At 40.1% G+C, this 14394-nt stretch overlaps 1 protein-coding gene across 2 annotated transcripts in view; it reads left to right on the top strand.

Annotated features, from left to right (window-relative positions):
* osbp2b (oxysterol binding protein 2b) overlaps window positions 1–14394 on the top strand; it is a 57290-nt gene that overhangs the window by 4872 nt on the left and 38024 nt on the right. The window contains exon 2 of one of the 2 annotated variants that reach the window (XM_033619394.2): window positions 2571–2779. In XM_033619394.2, coding sequence (XP_033475285.1) covers window positions 2571–2779 — 209 coding nt within the window. Of the gene's footprint in view, window positions 1–2570; window positions 2780–7393; window positions 7527–14394 lie in introns of those variants that run through there. The other variant, XM_078170729.1, reaches the window with a different exon arrangement.

Genomic DNA, 14394 nt, shown 5'->3' with positions numbered 1-14394 from the left:
GCCTGGCAGAACTTATAAATACACTTCAACCTCTGATTTAATAAGGCGGCAGCCACCTTGTCAGTGTCAACCGAGACTGGATCTGGTGTAGAGTTTAGTGCCGCTGAGAGTCAGCTGCTTGTGGCACTGAGGGCTCACTGGATAAACGGATGTTAGCGCCCGCAGACAAATACAAATGCATCCACATGATTGCATGGTTGCATGCTTCAAAGTTTGCAAGAGTATGGATGGGCAATCATGTAACACTGAGGGTTAAGGATGTGTTTGTTTAATTTGAGACAACTGCCACAGCATGTGATTTTGCTGATTAGTTTCTGTTCTCTGGTTGATGGTGTTAATCAGCAAAATCAGCTGTCTGTGGCTGGGGTGAAGACCTGCATACACTTAGCTCTCTGAGGGGACATGATGTTCCATCCCTGCTCTGCAGCTTAGCTTGTCTCAGCGTGACAGAACAACAGGCAGCCGGCTTCACGCCACACAATTGTTAATATTTCTTTTGAATTTTCTTTTTATTAGGTATAGTAACTCAGTTCTAAGAGCTTATTTAAAAACTTGACACATGTAGAATAATTGTCTCATAATTATGCTACTTAAAGGAATACATCATCCACAAAATGACAATTTGAATATCAAATACTGACCCTGTGTTACATTGAATTTGTGAAGAAAACTTTGTTCTTCTCACATGCCTCCTTGGTGAATGAAGAATCCAAAAACTGAGAAAATTCCTGATGAATCGCAGTAATGTTTAACAACAGCAAAACTGTAAACATCTGTTTACAAACTCTCACACAGCTGGTGCTGTATAATCCAAGTCTTACTTATCCAGCGGTGTGCTTAGTACTTTATAAATACATGCATTTGGACTAAAGCCTTACTATTTAAAACACTGCCGGATAAACAGTCTCACACATGGATGAGTAGTGAGCCTCCATGGGCGTGCATGTGCGTTTGAGCTCTACTCAGTGGAATGCACAAACAAAGTTCAAATGCATGTGGCTGCAGAGGTTTGCTAGTTGTATGGGAAAGTGTTTTAAATGATAAGATTTTTGCAAAAATGCATGTGTTTGGGAGGAACTGAGCATGCACCTGAATAAATGACACACTTGGATTATACTGCATGAGTTATGTGAGAGTTTGTAAACAGATGTCTTGATATAGTTTTGCTGTTGTTAAACATGGACCCCTTTGACTTTTCATTCATCAAGAATGTACCCCTTTTTTGGATTCTTCATTCACTGTGGAGGCATGTTTAAAAAAAATAAAGTTTTCCTCACAAATTCAACACAGGAAAAGTAACTTGTGGGTCAAGTATTCCTTTAATAAATTCCACAGTATTTTTCAATTTTGGATGATGTACAGTTGTATCAGCAGTTGTTTTATTTGAAAATGCTTTTTGGAAACATACAGTCCATACAGTTGGCTTGCAAAGTGTGTGTATGTAGAACACTCTCTTGCCTTTGCTCTTTGTTCTAATCTCTTGCTCTCCTGTTTTGGCTCTCTTCCCCGCTATCTCTCTCTCTTTTTTTACCACCTCTCGCACTCTGTTCTCTCTTTGTTCACGCTGTTATTCATTGTTTGGTTTTGTTCGCTACAGAGGCTTGGAGGCAGACAATAGCCTTGTTATCTAGACTACTGTGGCCCACTGACTGTGCAACAGTTGGTCTTAGTGGAAGCTACATAGAATCCCCACAATTCAGCAGACTCACAGCAGGGCAGGCAGGCAGGCCACGCAGAGTGAATTAGAAGTTCAAACTATCCAATTTGTTTTACAATAGCTAATACAGATTTAGGCTATGTGAATGGATGAATGTGCTACAGGGAAGGTGTGTGTTTAGTGAAAGAATTAAGTACTTTCAGGGCTGCTTGGCCTTCAAAGTGAATCCTCATATAATTTGTGGCATTTTTTCTGTCCCTCCTTGCCTCCCTGCTTGTGCTTATTGGCCATTCGAAAGTTAGTTGTACTTTTCTACCTTAAATACTCTCATTCTCCTTTTCCATCAATGTGAAACCAGTTCCGTTCCGGCTCCCGCACCTAATTTTGAACTGCTCAGAGCATTTCGATCAAAAATAAATTGGTTCAGAACCTGAACAGTTGGTTTTCAGCTGGAACCAAAAAAAAGCAGATTTTCTCGACCTGAATTGTGAAACTTGACAACATCAGTGGGTGTTACATATTTTACAGGTTTGAAAGAGAGGATGGAGAAGGCAACAACGGAGAAGTCAAGTGAGAAATTGTCAGCCAAAAAAGAGTTTGCAGTGGTCTAGTTGATTTATGTTTGTTTTTTGGGTAATTAATATAATCCGCAACTTTTCTACTACTGTTAACTTTAGTTGTACTTTGTGCAACGCCCTCCATTGATGACACATCCTTGATCACAATGGTTCTGCGCAAAACTGCTGAAAATGTGGGCTGGTTCATTAGATAGCACCAAGGTTTCAAGAATCTTGAACGGAACAGAACCGGTTCAGCTAATTTGGCGGAAAAAGGGGAATTACTGGTGAAAAAATGTCCTTGACTAGTGTCTTCAGCTTTTTCTTGTTTTTCTCTGCCTGGTATTTTGTTGCAGGACACAGGCAGAGATGGCCCATACGTGTCGTGGAACAATCAACTTAGCCACGGCGCACATTGACACAGAGGATGCCTGCAATATTGTCCTGAGCAGTGGCGGCCGCACTTACCACCTGAAGGCTAGCACAGAAGTGGAGCGGCAGAGATGGGTCACAGCATTGGAGCTGGCAAAGGCTAAAGCCATACGCATGATGAACGATCAATCTGGTAAGAGCAGCTGGAGTCAGCAGCTACTTATATGGAACATTTAAGCTGCACTGAATGCTTTTTATAGTGCAAACTATGAGAGCCTAATACACCCATGATGCAAGACATAAATGGTCAGAATTTAGCCTTGATAAATAAGGGCTGGGCTGATACCATCTTGGGTAAACATACAGGAGTGTGTTTATCTTGTGATTTACTTTGTTAGTTCCAAGATCCAAGGTGAAAGGTGTGTTCAGCATGTTCAGCATGCCAGCCTAGATATTTGGATATATTTCCCAGTGTCCCCTGGCACTTGATAATCAGCACAGCTCATGTTTCAGCTCACGCCCTCCTTCTTCAATGTAATTCAGATTCCAGTTTGAGCCAGGAGAGGGCAGCGCCGTCTGTTCAGTCCAGTTGGAAAGCAAACTAGAATATGCTAATGGTACCGTGAAAACTGGGCTTCCATTCAGCATAACAACAGAGCACTCTCTTCTCCAAGGAGACTTATTCTTCTGTGGTTGTATTAGGTGTTGCAGGTCAAGGGCTGTGGGAAAAGCCTGGGAGAACCTTTTTTTTTTTCACTTTTCACCCTGGCAGCATCCCAAAGTCTCTCTGCCCAAGTCTTTTGCAGACAGGGTCTACAGAGACAGAGACAGGCTATATATTCCTCTGGCCTCCATTTGAAAGTCACTAAATATAGACGTGGGGAGAATGTGAGTGCTTTTTAGCTCACCACTTGCAGTAAGCATGAGAGGAATGATGGTATATTTGTACTTTGAAAAGGTTAGGCTATTGAACTACCCACATATTCGATGTGTGTCTGATTGTTTGTGTGTGTATATATGCATTTTTTCTACAGCTTGGTCTCTTGTCAGTTTCAACTACAGTATGCTGATGTCCAGCTATTGTTCACCCATAACATTTCTTTCCATATATCATCCTCTCTTAATTGGTTGCTTCCTTTGTTTACCTACCCCTTGAGCAAACCTTGCATTTTACAAAAAGAGCAGTTTTCAGACATAGAATATACAGACATATTAGACATGCACACTTTCAATTTTTAATTTTACGCCACTATTTCCTCCTGGGCCCATTTCAGGGCCAGTGGTTACAAATGCCTTTTTGAAGTAATAACATATTGTAGCTGTTTGAAATGTAGTGAGGTGAAAAGTAGCCCTTCCTGATACAGTTTTGATGTCAGGCAACGTGTTCTCAGCCCAAATATGATACAGTAGCATCTGCAAGTTGATGCTTTCCATCCCACTATTCTTAGCAAACTGTTTTAAATGCATGACAACACACAATGACACCTGCTAATGTGTATCCAAGATGCTGTAGAGCAGTGAAACTCAACTCATGGCTCGCGGGACAAATCTGGCCGGCATTAGCTGGAGGGCTCTCTGACCATTTTCAAATTTAAAAATGAAAATTAACTGATTCACTCTAAGATTTTTTGTATTTTAATTGTAAATATGGTGCATGAAAAGGCATCAAAATAGAGTTTGCTCATCAAGTGCCAGGGGGCAGAGGTCCGGGCTAAGACCCAAATGTGACCCTCTTAACCCTTGACCTATGCAGGCAAACGTCAAAAGTTTGAAAACAAGCAATTCACGTGTTATGGATACTGATAGATATTAATAATGTTTGTTCATAAACTTTCCCCTGGCCCTTTTTGCATGTGACCTCTGGGCAAAGCACGTTTGGTGGCTTATCCCTGCTGTAGAGTGTGTCTGCTGCCATTCGTCACAACAGGCTCACTGTTACCTTCAATGCATGTTGTAGATTTTAACATTTGTTATTCAGAAGCTCTTAAATACTTAATTCACAGAACTTCAGTAGCTACTGCATCAGTGCTAAAATGTCATGCATTACGCTTATATTTTTATTAAGCAGTAAATTGTTTGCACTTTGTTAAAGCTTTGACTCATTAATTGCTCAAAAGCTTAAAGAAAGAGTGTGTGTGTGTGTGTATGTGTGTGTGTGTGTGTGTGTGTGTGTGTGTGTGTCTTTGTGTTTTTTTAACATTTCCTTTCACAGCTAATCTATCTGTGGGTGGAGGATTTAAGAGAATGTGAGAATAGAGCCACCTTTTACAGAAAATTAAGTGTCTGTTAATGCAACTGAAAGTAATGCTTTAATACCGCAGTGAATGACCCATCACGCTCTTTCAGAGCATCTTATTCTTTGCCCACACACACACACACACACACACACACACGGATCTTTGACAGTCATTAACCTGCCCTCTCCTCTCCACTGGTGGAGGAGCTCCTATCGATCTCCTCAGCACAGAGGAGCACAGTGTAAACCCTGGGCACATCATGTGTGAAGATATAGCAGGGTTACCCCAAATCCTTTAAAAACATTGGAAGGCACCAATTCATAAATCTAAAAATTGGTGTTACAATGTCTCAAACTGATCTTTCAAAAGTCTTAAAAGTTTAAGACACCTGAAGTAAGTTTGTATGAATCTTTTTTTTGTGATGTTACATTGCAAAATCTCAAAAATAATTGGTAACATCTATTTTTTAAGAATAATTTACCTAATGTTTCTTGCATTAACGACACATACATCAGGATAATGGGGCCACCAACACTCATATTTTGTTTCTGGTTGGGATGCTCAAAGCAGAGCATCCAATGTCTGTTAGCAAGATATGACTCGGTGCTTCTCAAAATCAAGGATGCTTCCTTGGTAGGACGGATCCTTCCAAGTTGGCTCCTTCAGAGGCTAGGTAAGACTCCCCCTTAGCATACGGTGAACACACATTTGAACAGGCTAGTGTGCATTATTGAACAGTGAACAGCCCCCCCCCCCCCCCCCCTTCAATTTCGGCAAATCGTGTGCAAAGAATTGTGGGTACTTCATGCCAGCTGGGAATACACACACATGCACCCCTGAAATTTCTCTGAAGGAAGGATTCCATCCTTGGTAGAATTCAAAGGATCCTTGACATTGGAACAGTTCTTCAGCGGGATTCGATGATGTAGCCTTCTTGAAATTCAGCAGTTTAAGGATCTTACCTTGACTTTGAGAAACACCAAGGTTTTCAAATTCAGCACAATAGTAAAAACAAAGCAGTGGAATACCACATGTAGAATGAGACACATAAAAAACTTTCCCAGTTCTGTTCTATGTTCGCCTCCACATGAGACAAAGCATAATCTTTTATGTTACATAAACATTTAGGCAAAATTGTCCCTAATGTGAGTAATTGATTCATTCAGTTTTTGTTTTTTTCTTTCATTTTGATCATTATAAAATTGGACTTAAATTTAATTCTGAGTGGTATTAAAAGGCTTTAAACTAACCTGCTTAAAGCCGTAGGAACCCTGGGACTGAGACCAAAGTTATAACTAGACTTGTTTCCTTCCCATCTCTGACTGTGCTTTTATCTTTTCATCTGCAGCTTTTAAGAAGTAGGTTTCAAAATCTTAAATCCAATAATATGCTTTTAAAACTTGAATCTCAAGCCTCTCTTTGTCCATGAGAGCCATGAGATTATTTTCTATGTACAACTGACCTGAGCCCTGAAACAATTGCACGAATTTCTCATCAGTACTAGTGTCACATCTGCAGCCTTTCCATTTATAAGCCGTCTCTTGTAAATTGCCTGTCCTTCTATGAGTGCATCTTGTTCTAATTTAGGTTTAGATTGGATTTCTAACAGCTTATTGAAGCGATCGCCTGCAGTCTGAGGCGAGCGTTCAGCAGGTGGCAGTGTTTCCCTTCACTTCAACATGATCTCTCTCTTGGGCTCCCCTGCCTTGTTTTTGCCGCTGCTTGGGAAAATGAGCTCAGCCCGTTGAATCACTGGTTCCAGTGGTGGCTTGAATTTGCGAGTGTGTCATGTGCTCCTATTTAAATATAACACTAGAGAAAATTTGCTTACATGGTGAATTTAGGAGGAAACTGGGAAGGTTCGGCGGAGGTTGGTGTAAAAATTGAGAAATTCATAAATGCTGGAAGCAGTCTTTCAGTTCAGGGGTGTAGATGAGTTAAGAAGAATAAAGCTGTGGTGGCCAGAGTTACAGCGGCAGCTACTGATCCATAGTACAGGCTGTCTTCCTGCATCTGACCCTGATATGCTCAGGATACAAGCTGACGTGTATCTTGAGCTCTTGAACCAAAGTGTATTGATCTGCATCAGCATTTGATCAGCAAGTCAATCTGAGAGTCCTTGGGTGACATTTCACTTAACTCTGGTTATGTGTGTGAGCAAACTGGTAGTCACATGATTTACTTCAAGAGGTTCGGTTACTACGTATATTTACATTCATGATCTCACTTGTATTTTTGTTTACCCTGTATCTTTCTCTTTTCATTTTAATTCCACATCCCAGCTCCAGTTTTCCCTTTACAGTAAAAGGTAGAGCTCTGTCCATGGTCCTGAAATATCAAGATTATGACAGCCTCCTTAAACAAGCTTCATTTGTCGTTTTTTTCCTCTCCTCTCCTCTCCTCCTGACCATCTCCCTGTTTTCCTCCCCTACATTTGCTCCAGCGCTTGCTCTTCCTCTCCCTTCCAGTCACCCTCTCTCTCGCTGTCTGGTTTTCCCGCCCCCTCCTGCTTCCTCTCTCTCCTCCTCTCCCTCAGTAAGCCGTTTACTCTGCTTCTCATCTGGTGGGTGTTTTTTAGTTCTCAATGGAATGACCTTCTGCTTTCTCAAACTCTTCCCCCGTCTCTTTTGCTTAAAACACTGCTTTTGTCCTGCAAAGTGTGGAGGGAAAAATAGAGGCGGGATTGGGCGCAGTTTTCCTCTTGTAAGTACCTGGCTTCATTCCATTTATGTTATGCTCAGGAATGTTCGTGCGTGTTTGTGTGTAAGCGTGTATCTGGTTATGATGATTAGATTCAGCTCTGTATAAATGTTTTAGCTTATATTGCAGTATATGAGTAATAGTGGCTGATTTATAGTGGATAACTCAGGGATATCTGTGGTTTCCATTGTTAGACAAAGGGTGTATACAGTTGACATCCGTCCCGGAGCTCATCCAGGTGACAAACTCCACTTTGAAATAAGAAATCATTGCAGAATTATCAGAAAAAAATAAGTAAGTACTATGCAAAAATGTTTTTCCATTAACAGTAAAATGAAAACATTGTTTTCCCATTGTGAAAGGGATGCATCTCTCTGGGCAGTGTAGGAGGAGTGTAGGCTGTGTTAGTTTTATTACACCAGTCTACATGGCAGTAAATAATGATTTACTAATAAAGTAACAAATTTATTCTATTGATAGATCAATAAGATTAAGTATGACTATTATAGAAATGATTCACGCACACACTGTATCAATCTAATTGGAGCCAAAACCATGTTTTAAACTACTGTATTTTTCTGGCGGCACTACTTTCTGAGCTCCTGAAAGGATGTTATGAAATGACAGATGGCACGCTTATCACCCTAATCAATTAGTTCTGCAGGGGCTGTGTATCGAATCGCTTGTCCTTGTTTGTCTTGGATGTAAAAGCGCGTGGCGGCAGAGGTCGATTTGCTAGATCAGCTCAGTCCCCGATGACGAGGGAGATGGAGACAAAGAGATCAGAGTCATTCTTGTAACATAACAAACATCACTGCCAGATGAAGCCAAGCTCCTCACAGAGATCACAAACACTGTGGCTGTCTAACTAGTCCATCAGCCAAAGATCATCCTCTGGGTGTTTTCCCCCTTTTTTCGGGTTTGTTTTCAGTCATATTTAACTTATTCATTTCTTTTCTGTCTCTTTAATCTGGTGTGACTATAACAGCCAAGTCTCCCTGTGAAATCATAATGGATTTGACCTCTCTGAACTCACACTGCCTCCATAAACTACTCCTCACACCTACCATCGATCTTGGAGTTACATGCCACACGCTTTTTCTCCCACTAGTCTGATTTGCTCTTTGACACTCTGTTGTGCCTATGATGTTGTTTCTCTTATAGTATATCCCCATATATGTTCTTCTACAACTACATTTTCACCTCTTTATTCTTGACTTGTTCTGCCATTATGTTTTAAAACCACACAGGGTGAACATTCCTGTTTTAGCCTATGTATGTTAAATGGACTGTAAAACATCCCACAGATAGGTGAGTGCTGTCTGGACGGAATAGAGATGGCACTTCCATCTTATCTTATCATCTTAAGAGATTGAAGACAGTTTACTTTTACACTGCACTCAGTCTTCTACTGAGGTTAAATCACAAACAGACACAGGGATTCGGTTTTGCATGTTAGAGCACCCTCATCCTGCTGTTATGCTGCAGAAATGGTTTGAGAAGTTGTGATGGATGTTGTGACCACAGCCCGCATTCTCTGAGAGAATGGCAAGCATTTTACAGTTAACTTTTTTGGGCCACATCTGTATAAAAATAATAGACATAGCCACCTTGATGTCACTCATTGGTTTGTGGTATCAAGTTTTGAAGCCTAGAGTTTGGCATTTTGGCTGTCGCCATCTTGGATATCTGGATTCCAGAGGTGACCTGAGGTGACCATTCTAGGAGAGGGTGGAGCTGGGGAGAAGCCAGGGGTGGATCTGACCAAATAACGATGACATCATGAATTATGCATAACTTAAAGCCTTAAAAAATGTAAATGGTTGTTATATAGAAATTCACTCCCCCTGTACATGTTTTCATGAAGGACGAAATTAGCTACAAAGACCAAAACTGTTTTTTGTACCAGGCTGTGAACATGTTTATTTCTGCTGCTCCATTTTAACATGGAGCTCTATGAGGCTTGACTCCGTTTTGGAGTAAGACTTAAGTGGCCAGTAGAGGGCCTGCAGTTTTTGGCAGGTCCTCTTTGGCTTCATTTTTTCAACCCCAGAAGTTGTCGCTTGTTTTGGGCACATGATTTGGATTTATTTTTTCATCTTTTGTAATTGTTTTAGAATTTTACACTAGTTTTAGGCAACAGAAATTCAAAAAATTAGTCCAGTTTCTGTGAGTAAGCACCATCCTTGATGTGGACACTTATTATGATGATACGGGTTGTTCTTATCTATTGTGAGATCAGCAGAGCAAGGCTTTGGTCAGCTGTTTACATTAAGTTGTAATGGTTCACTCACACTACCTGTGCTTTTTAGCAGTATGACAAAAAAATCATCAGAACACTAATTAACTGAAATGGTGTGTGATAGTTGTTTATTCATTTGAGTTGATCGGACTATGGGAGAACATAGTTGTAAATAACTAATTATCTTTTAGAGAAAAGCCACTTTTGAGAATATAGTAATGTGATAGATCTATTTTTCTCTCTGCTTGGTTATATATATACTCTGTGATTTATGTGTGTGGGAGTCTAAGCTAGATAATTAGGTTTGAATATTGTGCTTGTATTAGTCTCTCCTTTTGTCTCCTACGTGGCTGTTTTGGCATCAGAACATTGTTTACTGTATTTAATGGATCTATAAATTATGTTAATCATGACTCTATACAGTCAGCGGACAGCTCTATTGAAGCACTGCATTGTTACAGGATCCACACTGCATTACTGGGATTGTTTTGCCGTCCTTTGTCGTACTGGGATTTTTGTCTCCTCTGTATGGCTCCAGTGTGTCCAGTGACCTGCTGTATGCTGCAGGGAAGTTGAATTCATTATAAAGCTCACATTGTGTCCCGAGCGAAAGCCACATTTTCTCTCTGTCGCTTGCTCTGTGGCTTTTCTGCTTCATCAGCAGCGAGGAGAAGTTGAGATATTGAGAACGGGGATATAGGCAGGTCATTAAAATATAAATAAGTTAAATGTTGTGCAAGGCGGTCAGCTAGGACAATCGAGGTTCAGTGTTCAGGTTTTCCATTTCCCTTCTTTTTCACCCTATTATTGGATTTCTGTGTTGTGACACCTTCTTTTTTCGCTGGTCAGGTGTCGCTCTTAATGACAACTGAGAGTGCCAAGAATGTTTTTCCTGCAGCACCACAATCTGCCACAGTGGGCTGGATACTGTTTAGTTGTTATCAAAAGGCAACCACTGCTGGAAGCTCCATTCTCTGTGAGAAATATTAGGTCAAACTTTCCGTCTGGCTCTTTGTTGTACAGGCAGTGAGTGATGAAAACAAAAATTATATATTTTTAATGAAGAATCTCTTGTAGCCAGGCTCTTGGTTCGGTACAGTAATCATGATAAAAGGATATGTTAGCGTTAATAGTTTCCTTTAATGTGTGTGTGTCTTTCCTGTTGAGCAGAGTCGGGGTTTGTTGCGTCATTGGTCATGGGATGGTAAAGAAAACCTGTTTTGTCTCCATGGCTGTTGATTTTGTCTCTATCTGCTAGTGTAACATTGTCCACGATGGGGTAATTTATTAAAAATGCCACTGGAGCTGGTGACATGTTTGACTTGATGATGTAGATTGTAGGAGTGATGAATAAGAGGTCACTCCAGTGGGTGAAGGGAAGTGATCTGGAGCAGCAATCAGTCACACCAGCTATGCGTAGGTTCAAACTTAGCCAAGTTATAATGTAAATTATTAGTAAATTGTGACTTATAAATAACTAAAATAGTGGTTGCACTTCAGAGAGAAGTTACAACATTACTTAATATGATGTGCTACAATGCCAAGTGGCTCATGTCAGCCAGGAAGCTGATGCAAACGGTAACCATGATGGTGGAACTCTATATCTTTAATCATTGATTGGCCACTTGCCTTGGTTTTTGCTTCACGTTCAAACTAGTAAGGTTATTCCCCAGGTATTTGTGATGCAGCCAATTTTCGTACCTGATTTATTTACAGACTAACTAGTAGTTACGAAGCCTCTAGACTTTACACCCTTGCTTTGGAGAGAAGAGCTGGTGCAAAATGTAAAAAGGGATTATTCTGTTTATCCCGTTTAGATATGGAAAGATATGTAACATTGAAAACATTACACTGCAGACATGCTGTAGTTTATAACATCCACATCTTAGCATAGAGTATATCTCATTAGTTTCAATCTTCATCCTTTTAAATCGTAGTTTTTGTCATGTTTTGATATGTGACATCAATCTAACCTCGTACACTAAAATATAAAGGTATCTGTTTAAGATCTGAATCTTAAAGTGGGGTCAGGTCTCACAATGTGATAATGACTCTCAGAAATATGTCTTCCACAGTAGGTTTTAATTGCTGGATATTTCTTCCCTACAGTCTTTGGAAAGTCAGAGTCCTGACCTCAAGCCTATTAAACTGTATATGCAAGACATCACACAAATATCACTGAGCTGAAACTGTTCTTTCATGAGCAGACGTTCAAAAATATTGCTCATTTCTGCAGCTCTGGTCAGCAGCCGTGGAAATACTGGTCAAAGTTATTGCTTATAAGGATGGTTTATCACGTCTTCAAGGCAGGATTTGCATACTTTTGAAAAGTAAGGCTGTTAATACTTAAGAAGCATATTTGTTCAGGACATAAAAGTGTCTGTCTGTGTGTAGAAGGCATATTTTTAAAATTATGATAAAACCTCTTACATAAGGTTCATCATCTAGTGAGTAGATCATCTGACCACATTTTGGAGCATCTGTATTTGAATATGAATAATAAAAAAGTTTAATTACTATTACTTCTCCCTGCTTCGAGACACATGCAGGGATATTTATGTAGGCCCCTGAAACATCTAAATTTTAAAAGCAAAACTCACAGAGGTTCTTTCGGTGCCAACACTAACAGCTGCTGCGCAAAGATGCTACCTGGACTCAAGTTTGTTTGTCAGTGATGACTAAGTGCACTCAGGGCTGGATGATTCATTGCCCCAGCATATTGAGAGTCAGCTGTAATATCACTCTGCTGCGTGGAGCACTGACATGAAGTGATGTGTCTGTTTGTGATAACTAAATCGTCAAGTTAATGCATGGTTTCTCTTCTTTGAGCCGGTGCAGGCAGATGCAGGAAGCAATTACTCTTAACTCTTACATTTGTGGTTAATTAAAGATCTTCCACCTCCTTTGGATAAGCGGGTTGTTATCGCCACAGCAGGAGCGTCAGTCCATTAGGAGCCCTCAGATTCAGCTTGTATTTCACTGAAGTCGATTTTAGTCTCTCTGGTTCTTACGTGCAAGTGGTCTTGTGTTGCCTCAGTGACAGTGAGACAGCACAGTGTCGAGCATTATGTGGTCCTTTGACAGAAATCAGGGAGCATTTACTGTATGTGGCTGCTGCTGCTGAAATTGACACAACATAATGTTTTAAAAAGGTCAGTAAGTGTCACTTCTGAAATGGCATTTCCCTGTTAACACGAGTTCCTTCCCACAATGAAGCAGTTTTCTTGAGCTGTTTGAACTGGTTTTAATGAGCTCAGTGCTTGTGCATTCAGGCAGTGCGGAGTGTTTGGGTTCCTGGATCTTAATTAATGCGGTAAATGTCTTCATGAGACTGTAACTCGTGCTCTTTAAATGCCCTCTTTCTTTAAGTTTGTCTTTCAGATGATTTGGTCTTCAACTGTCTCTCCTTGAGTAAATAAACAGGGGAATGTGGGGATTTCAGAGGCATATCATGTGATATTTGGAGCAACTTGGGTTTCACTGCAGAGTTCAGAGCATTTTTAAAACTTGATCCCTGTCATGGAGATGATATAATATAGATTGGTGTCACCTATATTTAGAAATTAGGGTGCGGTATTTGTTCTAATGTTACAACTTCTAAAAGGAAATGGTGAAAATATCAAAGATGTATATTTAGATGTTTATTGTTTATTTTACTATCTATTGTTCTGTATTTTAAATAAGTGTATTTCAGTTTTATTACTTACAATTCAGCATGACTTTGGATTCAAATACCTTTAGAAGTGACTTAATTTAAATCGGTGTAACCCACTGATAATATCGATGTTAATAAACTTTATTTATATAGTACTTCTCATATGGAAAATGCAGCTCAGTGTGCTTCACATTAATAGTAATGACTGGGAGAGACAAAAGCAAGAACACTGTTTAAACTAAAAATACACCTCAGATATTCCCCAGATGCAGCGCACAAAGCCTGCTGTTTTCACCCGTCAGGTTTGGCTCTCCTTGCATGATTAAACTTCACAGTATTGAAGAAAATAAATGATGAAGGTCAAGTATGAAATTAATTGATGTTTCATGCCTCAGCACCCCCATGAACATGCCCCGGGACATTTAGGGGGTGTTATTTATTTACAGTCCAACAATTTTTTCTTGTCAGCACTTCGCTCACCTCACTTACAGTCCACAGCAGCCCTCCCCCCGTTACCTGTTTCTGCTGTTATCAGATATTTTACTGCAAGACAGATCATACAGCAGACAAGCTTCGTGTGATACTGGAGCAGTTTGTTAATCAAGGGAGGGACTCAGTATATTGTTGGCCTAATTTGCACAGCTGATTTTGTGCATTTTGTTCATGCTATTGCACAGGAAAGGAGTTGATGTTGCATCATGAAACGGTTATAGCTCATGCTTTTCTTAAAGCCACAGTCCAGAGATATCCGTAGCATTACTGAAACATGTGAGCTGTGTAAAGATAGATTTATGATTAGGAAGTGGCTGCCTTCTGCCTTATCACACATTTATCTCAGGTATAAAGTGTCCTGGCAAATTAAAATACAGTGATTTTTGCTAATAACACCCTGAAGAGTATGTTAAGCTATGGCCTTAATGTAATTTAAAAATTCTATATAGTTAGAATAAAAAAAGATGGCCCCTGGAGCTAAA

This window comes from Epinephelus lanceolatus, chromosome 9 (assembly GCF_041903045.1).
Source record: "Epinephelus lanceolatus isolate andai-2023 chromosome 9, ASM4190304v1, whole genome shotgun sequence".
Taxonomy (NCBI): domain Eukaryota; kingdom Metazoa; phylum Chordata; class Actinopteri; order Perciformes; family Serranidae; genus Epinephelus; species Epinephelus lanceolatus.
The sequence above is the reverse complement of the archived record's forward strand: the minus strand, read 5'-3'. Positions and strand labels throughout refer to the sequence as shown.